The sequence below is a fragment of the Anas platyrhynchos genome, chromosome 27, assembly GCF_047663525.1.
Source record: "Anas platyrhynchos isolate ZD024472 breed Pekin duck chromosome 27, IASCAAS_PekinDuck_T2T, whole genome shotgun sequence".
NCBI classification, from domain to species: domain Eukaryota; kingdom Metazoa; phylum Chordata; class Aves; order Anseriformes; family Anatidae; genus Anas; species Anas platyrhynchos.
In genome coordinates, this window is record NC_092613.1 from 5,911,805 (window position 1) to 5,929,995 (window position 18,191).

The 18,191-nt window shown below is 61.4% G+C and overlaps 1 protein-coding gene across 2 annotated transcripts; it reads right to left on the minus strand.

The window, feature by feature from the left end:
- Positions 1–795: 795 nt before the first annotated feature.
- On the minus strand, positions 796–17,706 carry MDFI (MyoD family inhibitor). 2 transcript variants are annotated; one of them, XM_027444899.3, is made up of 4 exons: positions 17,550–17,706; positions 5,290–5,472; positions 2,269–2,523; positions 796–1,853 (listed from the first exon to the last, which is right to left on the minus strand). In XM_027444899.3, exons 1-4 carry the CDS (start codon positions 17,575–17,577, stop codon positions 1,597–1,599), a joined length of 723 nt encoding a protein of 240 aa, XP_027300700.3. In that variant the 5' UTR covers positions 17,578–17,706; the 3' UTR covers positions 796–1,596. The 2 variants fall into 2 exon arrangements, with proteins under 2 accessions (XP_027300700.3, XP_027300699.3); XM_027444898.3 differs by lacking the exon at positions 17,550–17,706 and adding an exon at positions 15,240–15,558.
- Positions 17,707–18,191: the final 485 nt, after the last annotated feature.

Below are 18,191 nucleotides of genomic sequence, written 5' to 3' on the forward strand. Positions count from 1 at the left end.
TCTTCGTCCCGGGGCTCAGCTGAATATTGGGAAGGGTTTGAGGCTGGATTTGCCACCCTGAATCCCATGGGTGGGGTGGAGGAAGGCTGCTCTCACCGTCCTCTTCCCCTCCATGCACTTGCCCTGCGCTGGGCTCCGGCCGCCTTGCGCTCACCACTAAAAATAGGTTTCATGGCTGAGCCGCAGCCCCGGAGGGCAGGCAGCCCAGATCCCAAACCAGCCTGTGTCACTGTGACCAACTGACCCATTTGGCCTCGGCTTTTAAGCATTTTTCCCTCCTTGCTCAACTGCAGCCCAGCCAGCAGCCTCGCCAGGGCAGTCGGGACCCCGAGGGGCCACGAGGCTTTGGGGGGGGTCAAAATCTCTTGCTGGCACGGCACGGCACGGCACGGCACGGCATGGCACGGCACAGCATGCTCCACGGTCCCTAGGCAGGGCTGGGTGGGTGGCACAAGAGCACCCAGGCCACCAAATTTGGCTGGCTGCCACCTCCCGCAGCACCCTCCAAACCCCGGGCACTCTGCGCCCTCCCAGCCCCACAGCTGGGAATTGGCATTTTGATTTTCTCTTTTAAGGACCCCGTGCCCCTGCGGGAAGTGAGGGGTGAAGGGCAGAGCTCCAGGGTTGTCACGGAGCCATCTCAGGGGCTGGAAAGCCTTGCAGCTCCTGCCTGAGCCCCCATGCCCTGCGGTGGGACAAGGGGACACGGCGCAGACGAGGGGACACGGTGCAGGGATGGGGGGCACGGTCCCCCCTGGGAGCGCCTCGAGAAGCGTGTGATGCAGCAGCCCCTGGTCAGAAATGAAGAAAGACCTTTATTTACAGTAACAAAAGGGACCAAAAAAAAATATATAATAATAATACCATGACACTTATTCTCCCTCCCCTTCTCCCCAGCTCTCCAAGGAGGCGTGCTCCACCCTCACCCAGCCGCGAGCCCCATCCTTGGGGTGATGGCAGCTGGGGGTCATTTGGCCCCAACCGACCCACCAAGGGATGCTCATGGGGTTGGTGCCAGCTTGGCACAGCTGCCCCGGCCCCGCAGGAAGGGACCGGGCAGGGGCAAAGGCACTTGGCTGCAGGGGGATCCCCGCCGTGGGCCGTTTATTGCACTTGGCTGCCGATCTCAGCACTGGGGAGGTGCTGGGGGGCAGCGCTGCGTCCCTCTAACACCAGTCCCGCAGCCTGGCTGAAGGTTTTGGTGTCCATGGGGTCTCCCCGGGGAGCTGCACCCAGTCTTGGAGGGTCCCAGGGGTGAGGGTGCTGCAGGCTCCCCTTTGTCGCCGTGCCTGGAGCAGCCTCCTCGGGCAGCGGGGGCGCGGGATGGGAGCTCCTGCGCTCGGCTCAGGTGGCAGGGTGCTCCCGCGACCCTTGGCGTGTGGGGAAGAGGTAGAGCCCGAAGGCACTGTCCCCAGACAGGGTCTGAGCGGGCTCAGAGGCTCCAAGGACGAGGTTTGCAACGGGGGAATTGCGCTCTCCTCCCTCACCAGGCTTTGCTCTGCCTCGCGCCCGGCTTTCCCCACCGGCGGGGCTCGGGGGCTCTGCAGGAGGGGGAATCACGCTCCTGCTCCTCCTCCCTCCCGCTGCCTCCAGCCCTCAGGAGGAGAAGCAGAGCCCGCAGCACTCCATGCAGATCTCCAGGCAGTCGGCTGACTCGCAGCAGGCGTCGATGATGCCGCAGTCCATGTCGCAGGGCAGGTCGCAGTCCGCGCACTCGCCCGAGTTGCAGCAGCAGCAGCAGATGCAGGAGTCCTCGGAGGTGCAGGAGCCGCAGGTGGCGCAGTCCAGCACGATGTTGCAGAGGGTCAGGAACTCGCAGAAGAGGCAGGAGAGGATGCAGTGGACGCAGCAGTCTGCAGGGGAACAGGGCAGGGAGGTGCTGACACCCCAAGATGGGCTGGGGCAGCACCCGGTGAGCAGACACTCAGCCCCCAGAGGATGGAAATTCTCCCCTGGGAATTAAGGAATGGGAAGGGGCCGGGAGCACAGAACCACTCTAGGGACCTGCCTCAATGCCTGGGCACCAGTTCTGCTGCCTGGGACATGCCCAGACCCCAGAAGAGACAGATTTTGGGGGATATGAAATGACCCGGTCAGTGCCAACCCTGGGGAAGAGCAAGAGGTGCAGATGCAGTGGGGTCCCAGGAGGGGAGCAGGGCTGACACCCGGGGTCCCGGTGAGCTGGAAGGGTGCTACACGAGAAACCCCAAGGGATGCGGGGCCGGAGGAAACCAGCTGGGAAGGGCCCCCCCTGGGGAGAGCCGGTACCTTCTTGCGCCTCGATAGGGATGTGGGATGAAGCCGACTTGGAGCTGCCCTTGCTCTTCTTGCTGCTCTGGCTGTTGATGGAGTGGTGGGACTGCAGCTTACGGTGAGGCTTCTGCGAGCTGGGCAGGGGGCGGAAGACCCCGTTCCCCGCGTCCCCGAGGGCACCTCCCGGATCCGGCCCTCGCCCGGCCCCGTTCTGCAGCAGGTGGGTGCAGGGGCCGGGGGGCTGCGGGGCTGCTCGCACCTGGGGCTGGCCTGGAGGGGAGAGCAGTGCGTTAACATCGGTCCTGCCACCCCTGCAGCACGGTGAGGGGGGAAAAAATGTGGTCCTGGTCCCCGTCCCCTGCCACTACACGGGGATCTGGTCCCCAGCTGGGCACGGTGCGGCCCCATAGCAGGGTTGAAGCGGTCTGAGAGGAGGGAAGAGGGAAAAGGAGCCGCTGGCTGGAGGGAAGGAGGGAGAAGCAGAGCAAGAAAGGGAGGGAGGGATGAAAAAACAGAGCAAGAAATAAAGGCTTGGCGTGCAGGACGTGGCGCAGCTGCCAAAACTCAGTGGAGGACTTGGGGAGGAGGTCCCCAGGGTCCCGGCATCGCCAGCGCAGGCAGCAGGGATGGAGCCACCGGGGGGTGACCGGCGGCACGGAGCGACAAGCTCCCCTCGTGCCGAGCAGGGAAAAGAAGCATCAGCCCCTGCTGGCACCAAAAGGAACCCCAGGGCCAAGCCACCGTCCCATGGCACAGCCCCCGTGCTGCCCGTGGCCGTCCCCAGCGCGCTGCGGGCAGCCAGATCAGGCGAAGCTGGAGAGCTCAGCACCACGGCCGCCTAATGAATGGGCTCCCCAGCCTCTGGCTGAACTTTCCTGCTGGAGGAGGGAACAAAGATCTGCTCCGGCTGCCTCTGCCTCCAGCCCTCGCATGCTGGTCCTCGCTCCTGCCCGGTGCCGTGTCCCCCCCGCGGACACGAGGCCCAAGGGAAGGGGCTCGAGCGCTCGCCCCCCGGCGCAGCAGCTCCGCTCAAAGGCACAAATCACCCCTTGCTTTTGCCAAACTTTGATTTTTTTTCCTCTCCTGCGCCAGTAAACAAGGGATGATTCAGCCCAGAGGCTTGAGGGCAAAGGCACCTCTGGCCGCCGGGGAACAGTAGCTGCTTTCTGCGAACCGTGGCCACGGGGGTCTCACAGGAGGAGGGGGCACGGCCGAGCCCCCCCCTGTGCACAGCCCCACCACCTCTGTCTGCACTGGCAAAAATAGATGGAGGCTTAAAAACCACAAGCGTGTGCCCCTGCCCCTTCCAAAAAGGGAGCTGGGCTCAGACCGCGGAGGGAAGTTTACCGGGAATTTGGGTGAAAACTGCACGAAACGCGCTGGGGAGGGAGCTGGAAATAGGCAGGGCTGAGCTGGAAGATCGGGCTGAAAGCAGGAGGGGTGGGAGGAGGGGAGAAAGGAGAAAGAGTAAATGGACCTTGGATAAAATGGGACATTTCTCCCCAAAAGCTCCCGAGGTCCCAAGTAGATTCCTTTGGTTTGTAAGGGGCACCCCCTGAGGTGCCATCGTGCACAGGGCTGGGGGGGATGGTGGCACCTGGGGCTGGCCAGAGCCACGGGGAGGGGACAAGGACAGAGCCCAGTGCAGCCACTCACTGGCCCGCAGGTTTGCCTGCTGTTCTTTATTTTATGATAAATATATATTATTTTTTTTGAGAAGCAGCAGGGCTTACAGCAGCACGGAGTGTGTTGGGTTTGGCGTTCTCCATTTCGCTGCATTCCTCAGATTAAACTGTTTGTAAATCAAAATCACGCTCCGGCTCCAGCCAGCAGCAGTGAGGGCCAGCCAGCCGCCCCCCCCCCCGCCTCTTCAAGCCACGAAAAAGAGCTCCCATTTCTCAGGGGGGCCTACAGCTCAGAAAGCTCTTCTGACATCTTCAGCCTGGGGCCACCGGGAGCGATGCGGGATGCTCTGTAAGGCGGTGGCAGGGCCGGGAGGAGCAGCCCATGGGACAGATCCTGCCTGTGCTTCACCAAAACCCTCCTGGAAGGGCGAAATTTTGTGTTTCACACCAGGGGGATGCTCCTTGGGGTGGCAGTGGCCCCGTGTGGTCACACCACCAGCTTGGTTTGGACTCCCTGGAGGATCCCTGGGGCTTGGGAACTTGGGGTGGGTTCCCTGCACCCCACGCCCCCGGGGTGCCTGCGCTCCTCCCGGCCCCGGGGCCCGCGGCGTGGGGAGGGGGCTGCGCGGGGCCGCACCACGCGGGGCGCAGCGGCTGCGGCGTGACTCAGAGGTGCAGAATGTCTGTGGGCAGCCGGCCCAGCTCCCAGATGCTTGCAAGGGCTCGAGCTGGGGCCGAGGAAACGTGCGCTCGCCTCGCTCCACGTACGCCGCGCCGGCAGGAGCGCCCGCGGTGCGCCGCTCCCCCAGCTCCTCCAGCCCGCTCGGTGAAGTTTGTGGCCCCCTTCCCACTTTCTGCTCGCCCCCTTTCCACCTTCTCCTCTCTCCCCCTTTCCCACCCTCTCCTCTTGCCCCGCGGGGAAGCATCAACCCGCTTTCCAGCCCTTGGAAGGGGAAGCTGCGCGCTCGCGTCCAGCGGACGGGGAACGGCCGCGTGCGCACGGGGCAGCCTGTGAGCAAAATCCCAGCACCGAGGCTGGGAGCCAGGGAAGGGCTGGATGGCGTGGCTGCAGGAGGGGCTGGCCCCCAGCCTCCCCCCTCGGCCAGCTTTGCTCTCCCAGCCCCATAACGGGACCCAGAGCCATGGCCCCCAGCCCTGCTGTTAACCCAGTGCGCCCCAAACCTCCTCTCAGCCCCCATTTCTCCCCAAAACCAGGGGCTGGTGGCTGCCGCCCTCGGCTTTCCCCAGCTCCCAGTGACTCACGCTCAGCCCCAGCCTTTTCCTTTGATGTGGGGAAGAACAGAGTGAGGAGGAGCCGGCTTCCCACCGCCGCTGCCCGCCTCGTTAATCAGCCCCAGCGCTCATTAACGGGCCGAGCCCTGCCGGGGAGCGCCGTGGAGAGAGCACTCACATGTCACAGCTTCGGGAGCGCCCGCGAGCTCGGTCCTGGCCGGTGCCGTGCCGTTCGTCAGCACTTTGTGGGACTCCTCCTCATCTTCTGGGCACTTCTCCTGCCTGGGGGCCGCGGGGCGAGCGGGGGGCCGGGGCTCCGCCGAGGGGGCCGCTGGTGAAGGGCGCGAGGTCTCGCCCGCCTCTGCAAGAGAAACGGGGTTAGAAACGAGCGCCTCGGGGTGCCACCAGGATGGACCCCCATGTGGTTTGGGGCATAAATCAGAGCCATCTGCCCCCAGTACACGGCTGGGGGAACAGAGGGACCGTTGTGAAGGAGTTGGGGGGCCGCTCACCCTGCTGCAACACCAGCGGTGTGCGGGCACCCTCCCCAAACCCTCCCCAAAGTCACAGATTCCTTCTCCAAAAACGAGAGGGGAGCTGGTTACACGCAGCCTCCCAAGCTGTTTCTCCCCCCCCCATTCCCATGAAAAGGGCGCTGTCTTCCCCACGGGGGAGCAAAACCCAAAAGCAGTGGATTTATCCCCAGCAGCCTCACGGGGACAAACCCCAGCAGCCCACATCCTCTTGCAGAAGCGGTGTGCCCAGGGGGGGCTGCACGGGGCTCGGCGCAGAGCTCTGAGCCCCCCCAAGCCCCCTCCTCCTCCCCGGCCCAGGAATAGCTCCCGCTTGCACCACAGGGGCTGGGCTGCACTTTTTATAAAACTAAATTATAGCTTGGGAGAAGGGAGGGAGACCAAAAACCCGTCATTTTCCCAGCTATAACAAGAGGCCCTACATGCAGGAAGGCAAGGAGGGGGGGGAAGAAGGAGAGCTCGGCCGCTTCGTGATGCTCGATATAACGAGCAAAATATTCCTGCAGGCAGGAGCTGGGCAGGAAGGCGAGCAGACCGCACACGTATAATTATAGGGACTATAACAAGAGGCCCTACAAGGGAAGGGGGGGCACCACCCGCAGCCCTGGGGGGGCAGGAGGAGCCCGGGGTTGTCGCAGGGGGGCTGCAAGGAGCTGGCAGCGACGCTCGCCCAGCCCCAGGCGTGCATCCCCCTGCCTCAGTTTCCCCCCAGCACTGCCCTGCAGAGCTCGGTGGTCCAGCCCCAGCTTGGTTTCTGGATTCCTCCCCAAGACAAAAATCCCCTCCTGGAACAGGGTTTTTGTTTTACAAACCACCTCCCGGAGTTCCAGCACAGAACTGCTCCCTGGCCCAAAAGTCACCTGGTGGAGGAGATTTTTTTTTGCTGAGTAAAACCTGCAGAGCCCTGAGCGTGGCTCTCCTGCAACCACTCCCACAGGGGTGGCGATTTTGGTGCTCAACCGAGGCAAACCCACCAGTTCCAGCTGAATTTGGCGCGGAAACCCAAATGGAGTGGGAACAAGCAAGCCCTGGAAAGAAACACGTTCCCTGCGAGAGCCCGGGGTGAAAGGGAAGGGAGCAGGCTGTCCTCTACCCCCAGGTATTTGGGCATAGGCGTGGTGAGAAGGTGAATAATAACCACAGGTTGCTGCATCCGAGTCCTCTGTCATGCCCCGACCTGGACCGGCCTGAGTCAGCCCTGCAGGGTTTGGCCCACGTCTGATCTCACGCCTCTTAGCACCAGACACGAACGCCCCGAGATCTGGGCAGCTCCAGACAGAGCCCTGAGCTGGAGAGGTGTGATTTGGAGCCGTGGATGGAGGGCACAGATCCAAAAAGTCTCCGGGAAGGGGCTCGAGGCGCTGAGCATCGCTGCGGCCGAGCTCAATGCAGGCAACGCTGCCCCTCCGGGTAATTACCCCGCACACGCGACCGCAGCGAAGGAGGGAGGAAGCTGGCGATGAAATTACCTCCCACTGGCACGAGCTGGCCAGGAGAGGGACAGAAATAGACGGGAGAGAAATTCGGGTAAAGCTGGTCCCATCCCTGCTGCCCCAATCCGTGGGGTGAGGAGCGCGAGGAAGCCTCCTGGAAAATCCCAGGGGGAAACCAAAGTGACATGGGGAGATCGCCCCCGGGGGCTTTAGGAGAGCAGAGGTAACACAGTGTTTAAAATACCAGCTGGGGCTTCAGTAAATCACTGCAGTGCCGTCGGGTACACGTGGATTTAGGGAGGCCGACGGATGTGCAGCTCCTCTGCAAAAGCCCCAAGAAAGCGCTGAGCTCTGGTGCCCACCGAACAGCCCAGGGCTTGGGGAAATAAAAAAAAAGGAGGGAGAAGGGGAAAGAGCTGGTGGATGTCAGAGAGCTGTGAGCTCCCCTTGCCTTTCACCGAGGATCTCACAAGACTTTCGCAAAGCAAAAGGCACAAAATGAGCGTTTTGGGACCGGGGGGAAACCGGGATTGGGTTGGACCCCGTGCAGCACTTTTGTGCTGAGCACACGCATGCCTTGGAAACGCATTTTGTTCCCAACAAGCCCTCAGGACTGAGCTGACCCATCTGCAAAATCCCTGGGCACAAGCAGGAGGACACGGCAGCGTCCCAGCAGCCGCCCGGCAGCACAAACAAGAACCCCTGCGCCCAGGGTGACTGCGGGTGTCCCATGGGTGGCTTTCCTTCGTCCCCGTGGTGCTCAGCCCCCCAGCTGGCAGGCACGGAGGATGTGGGAAGAGGCGACGCCGCAGCTGCATTTTTGGGTTAAATCCTCCCAGGTTTTCCCATGGCTCCCCCTTGGGTTTTCTCAGCTGCAGCCGAGCGCAAGGGACGAGCTATTCCCCCGCCGGCTGAGCGGTGCCTTTGGCTGCAGAAAGGGAGAAATCTGGTGGCAGGAGAGGGCCTCGGACACATCTGGAGCCACATCTGAGCTCTTCAGGACCTGAGGAGCACCCAAAGCTGGCACCGGCTGACGTGGAGGAGCTCAGGAGCCTCGCGTCTCCTCTCCCTTTCACGTCCCAGGGCAGGGAAGAGATGGTGTTAGACGGAGACACAAACAGAGACGGGCTAGCGAGGCGTTTGCCATGAACAACACGCTACCTTGCAGCAATATTTAGTTTGGGAGCTGTCTAATCTGCTTCATGCAGATAAAACGGGCGCGTAATCTCTCTCGGTTTTCCCTTACACGCCGCCTGTCCCAATCAGGTGCCTGTCTGACCTATTCGAGGGATGTTTCAGAGCTTGATTAAGTGGTTTCAAGTGCAGAAGAGACAGCGCTGAAGCAAATCCTTCCAATCCCACGAGCCAGGCTGGCGGAGAGGAAAGCAAAATCCTGGTTTGAAAGTTTGCTCAACTGGGAGAAGTCCAAATGGCTTATTTACATTCAGTCTGAAATTAATGCACTAAAGCATTTTGCATTCAGTGATATTCAGGGAAAGGAAGAGGAGGGAGGGGGGGCCCAGAAGTTGCGATGCTCCTGAGCAAGCCCTGGCCGCATCCAGCAGAGCTCAGCTCCCAGTTTCACCCCCCTGCAGCTCCCCGTTTGCCCCCGCGCTCACCTGGGCCGTGCTTTGTAAAAACATTTCGGTCCCGGGACAATGAGGAATCCGGTGAGAAAAAAAAAATAATATCGGTTTCTATGAAAAGTTACTTCCTAAATGCAAAAAAGCAAAACAAAGCAGAAAAACCCACAAAACCCCAAATAGCTTGCCAGCCTGGGAGATGTTATTATTTGTTATTTATAGCCAGTGGGTGGGTAGGGAGAGAGGAATTTTGGGCTGGCCAGACGGGCAGGGGCAGCGTCCATCCCGTCCATCCTCCTGGCACAGGGCAGGGTCACAGCACCTGGGCAGGAGCAGGGACAAAACCCCACAGGTCCCACTCGTGGCCAGGACCACGCTCAGCAGCCTCGGACCTGGGCTGAAAGCACAGCACCAAGCCTCTTCTCCAGCTGCAAAACCCTACTGAGAGTTTGGGGCACAGAGCCTGAGCCTGGCTGTGCCGACAAACCCATCACCCAAAGGGCCTCGTCCACCCAAACGGCTCCTGCCAAGGAGGCACCGACCACCCTAAATCCCTCCTGGAGTACCTGCTCCTGCCCAAAATCTGCTGGTGAGGATGCGATGGTGGGGCAGGAGTGATCCCTTGTCGCCTAAAGAGAGGAAGAGCATGACTTGGAGCTGCGTCACACCACCAACCTGCCCGAATATCTGCAAGAAGGGAGCCCAGGGAGGGGGAGAAATAAATCACTGCAGGAAGCATCCGTCACTGTGAGCAATGATGGGGAAATACGCCTCAAATATTTTTAACATATATGTAAAAGGTGGCATTCAAGACCCCTCAGGGGCTGCAGATCCAAGGGAAGAAGCAGTCTCCAAGCCCCAAAGCCCTCAGACTAAACTGGAAGCCGTGGGAGAGCGCAGCTTGCCAAGGATACCCACGGACCCAGCAGGATTAGGTTCCTGCCCCAGCTCTACCTATAGAAACCAAAGAGCATCGTGTTGCATCCCAAACATGTTGTGGGGTCTAGGAGTGGAGAAAAAGGACGGAGAACAACAAAGGGTGAAGGATCCAGTCTGGGATCGAGTCAGCTTTCATGGACACCAAGGAGCACCGTGGTGGCTCGGTGCTCCCTCACCGAGCTGGCCAAGGGGACTTCAAACCTTGTAGGATGGGGAGGAGGTCCTGCGACGTGCAAAGTGTCCCTAAGAGCAAGCAATTATCCCTGAAGCCTGGAAAGCAGCGAAGGCGATGCCTATCAGATCCAAGGAGATTCTGGGAATTACAGAGCAGCGAGCCACACCGCTGTGCCGGGGAAAATTATGGAGAGTCTAATTAAGGACCATGCCAGTACAGTAATTGCATAACCTTACGGGGTCAAACCAGCACAGGTTCTGCCAGGAAAAATTTGTGTCTTTCTAACCTGTTAAGAGTCCTTAAAAAAAAGTTAATTGAAGAGCAGATAAATGTGAGCTGGTGGACATCATTATTAACAAGAATAATAATTTGCACTTATGCAGCACCTTTCATCCGGAGATCTACCCAGCCTACAGTTTTAAGCCTGTGCCCATCACACGTTCCCCAGTCTTGATGAACCTCATTTTAGCACAGCCACAGCTCTAAGGCAGCATGAAATAGCCTGAACGCTGCTTGGCTCAACGGGGAAGCTGAGGCAGAAGGGATTTGCTCAAGGCAACGCCGTACGGTGACGGAGCCCAAAATGTTGCAGTCGTGGTGCGCGATCCTTGCGCCGGGCTGCGTGCTTGCAAGGTTGGGGCTTTTCCTAAGCACAGACACTTAAGCAGCTTTGAAGGAGCTGCAGCGAGGCGAGAACAAGCTCTTCTGCAGAGGTCAGGGCACGGCACACGGGGCAGCAGCGTGCCGGCTCGGCGAGGCCGTCCAACGATGAGCCATTTGGGTGGAGCGAGTAATTAACAGCTCCTGGAGCTGGCGAGCCGACCCGCTCCTCGTGAGGTGGCCCTTTGGGAGAACACGCCGCCCCAGCAGCCCAACCCTGGCACTGAAAGTGGCTGAACCGGGCGGGTGCCGTCCCATTCCATCCCTTCCCATCCCGTCCCGTCCCTTCCCAACTCGTCCCGTCCCTTCCCATCCCGTCCCACCCCGTGCGCCGCATCCCGCACCAGGGAAGGAGTCGGTGCTGCAGCCAGGAGCCTCCTGTGCTCATGGGGGGTGACCCAAGGGAAAATAGGACTGGGATGGAAGCACGTCCAGAAGCTGCTGCGTGCTCCCTGACATGTCCCATTGCAGAGCAGGACACTCGTCCCAGCAGGACAGCACTGGAGCGAGGGGGTGACCTTCCCCAAAATCAAGCACATGAGGCTCAAGCAGGGAAGACGCTGCCAAAACCTGGCTGAAGGTGAAGCAGAGCTGGACATGTGCACAACGCCTGCAAGAATGTGGCTGTGGTGGCTGAGGAAAGCCTCAAGATGGAGATTTGGGGCACAAAAAAAGTCCCATTAACCAATTTCTGCTGATACCCAACAACTCATTTCCACCAGCACAGCCTGAGCGGGCAGCACAGCGCCCGGAGCATGAAGGACCGAGGTGTCTCCATGTGGAGCCTCTCCCCCCCCCAAACCCAACACCCTGGGTGCTGCTGCCCGCACCAGGAGGTATGGCACGAGCCAGGCAGAGTTCTGGGAAAAAATCAGGAAAATCACAGCAAATGCCCAGAGGAGAGTTGAGGTTTCTGCAGCTAACAGGCTCGGGCGAGCGCTTTCCAAGGAAATTCAATTAGGGGCTGGAGCAGCAACAGGACGCTCGGGTGGCAAGCGGCACAGCCCCGAAGGGCCTGCTTTGTTTTGCTCCAAATGAGAAACATTTGAAAAAAGCCAGAAATCTGATTCTTGGCTCTTTTTTTTTTTTTTTTTTTTTTTTCTGTTTAAAGAAAGAAGAAAAAATCGAGTGTTTTCATGAGCAGACAAGTAACTATAAAAGAAAAGAGAAATGAATCTTTGGGTGAAAAAAAATGAATCTAGGATTTAAAAAAAAAATCTTTGGGGGCTTTTTTTCCCCCCCTTTTTCTCCTTTGCATTTGCTGTGCACAAATCTGCAACGAGTTTCATTTAAATCAGTGCTAGGATTAACACAAACCCTTTTATATTGACCTCGGGGTTGAGGGGGGGGCTTTGTTTCTCCCACCTCTCCATGCAGGACTGAGCCCAAGCTCCTGCCTGGCTGGGGGGCTTGGGACAGCACCCACGGACAGCACCCAGGGGCAGCACCCAGGGGCAGCACCCAGCACCCTGGGCTCACCGAGCGGAGCTTTGCTGCCCTGAAAGCTGCCTTGTTCGGGGCTTGGCCTCATGTTCCACCTCGGGGCAAACTCCTCGGAAACAGGCAGAAAGAATTAAAAAACAAAACCAACCAAAAAGAAGAAAAAAAAAAACACAAAAAAACACAACGAGAAATGCCTGTGTGCAAGCAACGAGGTGCAGAGCTGCTGGCGCCTGCGGCTGAGCCCGGACGTGGGCACGGAGGGGGGGACGTGGAGGTGGCCCCACGCAGAGTTTGTCCCACTGGGAAGGGTGGTGGGAGGGAGGAGAGGCAGCCTGCAGGGCAAGTTCCTCCTGGAGGCAGTTTTGGGTCCAGCATCCTCACATCTCTTTGCTCCCCTAAGGGCAGCCCCGCTCACCGACCCCTGTCCCCCTTCTTCTGCCTCCCCGCAAAGGGAAGGAAGCACAAACCCAGTCCCGCCAGCCAGCGGGGTGCTGGTTTCTCCTGTTTTCAGCTAATTCCTCCGGAAAATAATTACACCCCACATACTTCACGTGAGCAGACAATTGCCTCTTCTCTCCAAGGCTCCTCCGCAAACTCCCTGCGGCTATTCCGAGGGCCGGGCTTGCTGCGTGCCCAATCCCCCGGGCAGGAGGAGGCTGTGGTGGCACGGGGCCCATCCCCAGCCATGCCAAGGAATAAAATCCAGGAGCAGAACTTCCTCTCCGGCTGGGAAACGAGACCGAGCACGGCGACACCATCCCAGCTCTGCCCACATCACCCTGGCTTCGCCCAAACCCCTCCAGCACCTCGGTTTCCCCGTTGATTTTTCCAGGCTTGGCATCGCCAAATTTTTGGGTCTGATTTGCGAAGGGAGACGAGCGAAAATTCCCAGGCTCCACGCTGCGTGACAGAGCCCCTGGAAAGGGCCCAAGAGATAACGCCTCTGCGCTGCAGCGTCACGAGGCCAAGCCAGCACCAAGCACAAAACAGCCCGTGTCCATTCATCCCTCAAAAATAATTAATTAATTAAAAAATGGTGCGAGCAAAAAAGCCCGAGCTCACGCCATGCGCCTGGGAAGCTGCTCTCTGGAGCCCTCCCGCCGGGTGAGGAAGGATGGGGAAGTTCTCTCGGTGTGGGACTGGGTCCCTGGAGCCTGGGGGGGGTGGAATTGGGGTGTCCTGGAGACCCCCTCTGCACGCCCCGGCTTTGGGGAGGGTCTAAAGGGGGCAATCTTGGAGCAACTCCACTCAGGTTTCCTCTCTGAGAGGAGCTGGGGAGGAGGAGGGTGGCGTGGGTGCTGGTTTGGGGCATAGGTGACACCCCACCACCGGGGTGCACCAGGTTGGGCACCCATGGGTGCCCCCAGGCTCCCTGACGTTGCCCAGCGAGGGCTCACCGAGTGCACGGCGCTCCCTTTAAACCCTGGCAAGGGCACACAAAAAAAAACTTTTTGCACGAGGCCAGGGCACGATCGCTTCCCCATTTCCCACCCAGAGGGAGCTGGGGGGGTCACCAGCACGGGGCAGCCCCTGCAGCCACTTCACCCCAACCCCTGCAGCACGAGGAGCTCAGCCGGGAAGCGGAGCCAGCAGCAGCCAGCTGGAAACACAGGGGGAAGAGACCAAGAGGACGCGTGCTCCAAAATGTGGGTCCGGTTGTGCCGTGGGCCAAAGCCAAGGGGAGCGACCCAGCGGCGCTCGCTTGGGCTCGGCGCATCCCCGCGCCCGGTGTCACAGCACCCAGCTCCTGCTGCTCAGCCCCCAGAGCTGCAACTCTTTTTGGAGAGCAGGCAGAGCCCGTCCCGCGCTGGATTTGGCCCCTTTTGTGTCTGCTCCGACAGCGTGCTGCGGGGAGTTTCACCCCGTGCCAGCTCTGGCTTTTTTCTCTCCCCGTTTGGGCTTTCGGCACGGGTTTGCACTTGAGCCCTAGGCAGGGACCGGCCACCACGGGTCACCAGCACAGCTCCCCAGCCCCGACAGTGCCACCCCAGCATCTCGAGGTGCTCAGCTCTGCCCTACAAAAAAAAAAAACATCCCCCAAACCCTTCCATCCACTTCTCCACGGCCTGATCCTGCCCCGCTGCCTCCTTTTGGCCAGGGGCCCCCAGGGAACCGCTGTGGGCTGGGGAAGGGACCCAGCACCCCCAACCCCTCTCGGGGTGCTGCCATCGGGGCTGCACCACAGCCCTAACCCCTTGCAGCTCCCCCCCTAAGGCACATTTTTAACCCCTTCAGCTTGCATCGGCCCCAGCCGGGCCCGTGCGCTTGGCACAGTGACAGGAACCGCTGCGAAGTTTGTGCTGCGAGCTCCCCGGGGGCTCGCCTGCATCAGCTGTGCTCGCACCGAGCCAGGCGTGCACACACGCACGCAGGCAGGAGCGGGGGCACGCGCGCGGCCGTGCACGCGCACACGCACACGCGGACCCTCCTGGAGAGGTCCACGGCCCCCCCCCCTCCCCGGCTGCGTGCACACCCGTGTGCGTGCACACGCATGTGCAGACGGCCACACGGACACGCTCACAGCCACACGGGCACACACGGCCACGCGCTTGCACACGCAGAGCCCTGCACACGCGCACGCTCACAGCCATGAGCCCCCCCCCCAGACCACGCACGCCCCGGCCACGCACACACTTTCCACCCCAGCCCCCCCCCAGACCATGCACACACCTCACCAGACCCCCCCCAGACCACACGCACACACTCCCACACTCCCACACTCTCACACCATAACCCCCAGAAGCCACGCACCCCCCCCAGCCACGCACCCCCTCCAAGCCCTGCAGCTCCTCGCAGCCCCCCCAGCCCACCACTGAGCCCCCGTAACCACGCTCACACACACACCTCTGCACGTCCCAGAGCTGTGCAAAGCCTCCCAGACACCCCCAGCCATGCACCCACACACCCATTCCCCCCTGGACACCCCCAAACACACACCCCTCCCACTCCCCCTACATCTCCACACCCCCCCACACCCCCCCCAACTGCGCACCCAGACACCCCCAACCACACACACATACACTTTTCCCCCCCAGACACCCCCAGCCCTGCACCCCAACACCCCCAAACACACCAACGCACACTCCCCACTCCCCCTACACCCCCACTCCCCCCCCAAACACCCCCAACTGTGCACCCTGACACCCCCAGCCACACGTGCACACTCCCCCCACCCCCAGCCACCCCCAGCCACGCACCCCAACACCCCCAAAAAAGCATCCTAACACCCCCAAACATCCACCCCCACTCCCCCTACACCCCCACTCTCCCCCCAGACACCCCCCCCATGCACCCAAACGCCCCCCCCCACTCTCCCCCACTTCCCCCCCAACTCCTCTTTTCTCTCCCCCCCCCCCCAATACCTGCCGGGGGCGGCTCTGCGCGGCGGGGCTCCGGGCGGCTCTGCCGGTGGCTGCTGGCCTGGGACATCGGAGAGGGGCCGGGCGCTGCTCGGGACACTCGGCTCATGCACGGCCCCCCCCGGCCGCCCCCCCCGCGGCCCCCTCTCACCTGGGCCCCCCCCGGGGGGCAGCGGCTCAGCCCCGCACCGCGCTGCGCCCCCCGCGCATCCCTTTGCGCTCCCGGCTGCGCGCACGGGACCCTCGCGAAGCGCTGTTTTTTTTTAAAAAAAAATGTTGGTTTTTTTGTTTTGTTTTGTTTTGTTTTGTTTGTTTGCTTCCCCAATTCCTTAAAAAAAAAAAAAAGCCGCGAGAACAACCAACCAACCAACCACCCGCGTCAGCCGAGCAGCTCCGTGCAGGAGAAGGAGGAGGAGGAGGAGGAGGAGGAGGAGGAGGAGGAAGAGGAGGGGGAGGAAAAGTTTCTTTGGGGGCTGGAGCCGGGGAGGGGAGAGGCGCAGGGCAGGCAGAGGCTGCCGGGCCCCCAGGGCCAGCCTCCGGCCGGGGATTTTTCGGCCTGGGGGGGGGGGGGGTGGGAAAGCGGTGGGAAGAAACTTTTGGGGCTGGGGTTGGGGAGGTGCCCCCGCCCCGCGGCCCGGCTGCGGAGCCAGGAGGGTCCCAGCGCCTGGCCGCAGGAACACAGCCCCCGGAGAGCCGCCCCCCCCCGACCCCCCCGTGCCTCAGTTTCCCTACGTGGAAGCAGCCCCCGGAGCGAGCCGGGCTTTGGGGCTCCCCCCCACAGCACCAGGATTTTCCAAGGGGGACAAACCAGGGTGTGCTGTGTCCCCGCAGGGACCATTCCCCTGCAAGCCCCGGGGGGGACATTTTGAAGGTTGATTTCTTTTTTTTAACAGCCTCACTTTTTGCTGCTTTCTACCCCCAAAGCGTAGGGCTCCATTTTGCAGTCTGGAGCTACGGCTGCAGGATGCTGGAGCAGGGCCGATGGAGCGGGGTGACACCCGTCCCCGTCCCTCATCCCACTGCCTGGCGCTGCCATCGCCCCGCTGCCATCCCCTGCCCCGTGTGTGAAGCTTTTAGGGTGTCGAGGGGTCGGGGGAAGGTGCTGGGACATCACCACCGCAGCCACATGTTAAAGGAAAGGAGTTGGGAAGGGGAAACGAGGGGGGCTCAGGCCCTTTGTGAACACCCGGAGGATGGAGAGGGTTGGGCGAGACCGCAAAAATCCACTCTGCTCAAAGGCAAGTTGGCACTACCAGGGTTTGTGCTCCTTCCAGGCCTGCACCCTACAAAATGGCCCTAAAACCCTCACCAGCAGCATCCTGCCCACCCCGCTGTGCAAAGCACTGCACGTCGAGGTGCCTGGGGAGATGGACACCCTGACACCGACCCCACACGCACAGGGTGCAGCGTGGGGAGCACCACGGGGCCACGCGCCCACCCTCCTGCCCTCACCACCTTCACCGGGGGCGCAGTGTCTGATGGCACCGTGCTGCCCCATCCCCGGCACCCCCCGTTAAACCCCGATTTCCACGTGCAAGCAGCACCCAAGCTGGGATCAGGGTGTGCTCACACCGGTGCATGGGGCCGTGGGGTGTGCCGGCATCGCCGACTTCTGAGGCAGTGCCTGAGTCACGGTGCGGCCCCGCCAGCCCCGCACGCTGCCGTCGCACATTCCTGCCTCTTTTCCTGCCCTCTGACACCCGCCAGCCCCGGGGGATGTGGCACAGGCCAGCACCCAGCAGGACCCAGCAGCCACAGCATGGCCCAGGAGCAGCCGGCGGGGGGGAGAAGGAGGAGGGCGGCTGCGATGCTCTGCCTGGGGGGGCGCCCGGATTTGGGAACCCGGGGCCACGTGCTTGGCTCGGGATACGAGGCTGCAGCTCAGCACTTTCCTCCGTGCTGACAGCTGGGGCTGATAACCCACAGGAAGGAATTTGGGAGTGCTGGCGAGGCTGAGCCACGGCTTCGGTGGCCCAGCACCACCCCTGGGTCCCCGCGGTGGCTGCGCAGGCACCAGGGCTTTGTAGGGTTGCTTTGTAGGGTTGCTTTAACTTAGGAACTGCAGCAAGGTGGGGGAGAGCACTGACTCGAAAGCCTCTTTGAGGACACAGAAACACGAACCTGACTTTGGGGCTCCTGGAGCCTGATACCCCCCCCCCCCCCCCATGGGCTGATAACTGGGATTTGGGGGTGCTCCCCTTCCTAACAACACCAAAACCAAAGGCAGGACCTGACACCCCACACCAGCCCTACACCCTCCTTTCTTCCACCACCCAAATCCCTTTGCCACAAGGCGAGCTGCCTCCCCGGTACCTGCTCCTGGTGCCTGGGCAGGGTACATCCCATCTCCGTGCTGCCGACACGAGGGCTGGCAGCGGGGCTGCTCCCTGCTGCCTTACCCCAAGGCTCTGCCCTCCTCTGCCAGCCCCCAGGCTGCTCTGCCTCCTCCCCTTGGGCTTTCCAAACTTCTCTCTGCATCCCACGTTCACGCAGGAGGTGACATTTGGCCAGCACAGCCCCAGCCTTCCCCAGACCTCTCATTAGGGCTGCGTCGGGGACGGTTCGGGCACGTCACCAAAGGCACCCGGTGGGGCGAGCGGCTCAGCCGGCCCTGCCACCACTCTCCCACGGAGCACCCTATAAAAAAAAAACCCGTGGCCACTCTGCACCGCAGTTGCCCAATGGTGACAAAACCGGCCCCAAAATCCCTCCCTCGCCTCGGGCAGGGCCGTGTACCCCACGGGCCCGTCCCCGTGCTGCAAAGCCCTGGGGAGAGGCGCGGGGCCGTCCTCGTCCCAGCGGATGCAGGCGTGCAAACGAGTCCAGCCTGTTCTCGCTCCTGGGTTAACTTTACTCCGCGGTGCCAAGCACTCGGCGAGCCGACGGGAGTGTTTTCTTCCCGTAAAAAACAAGTATTTTTGCTCAGAGCGTTGTCCCCTCTAAAGAAAACATCCC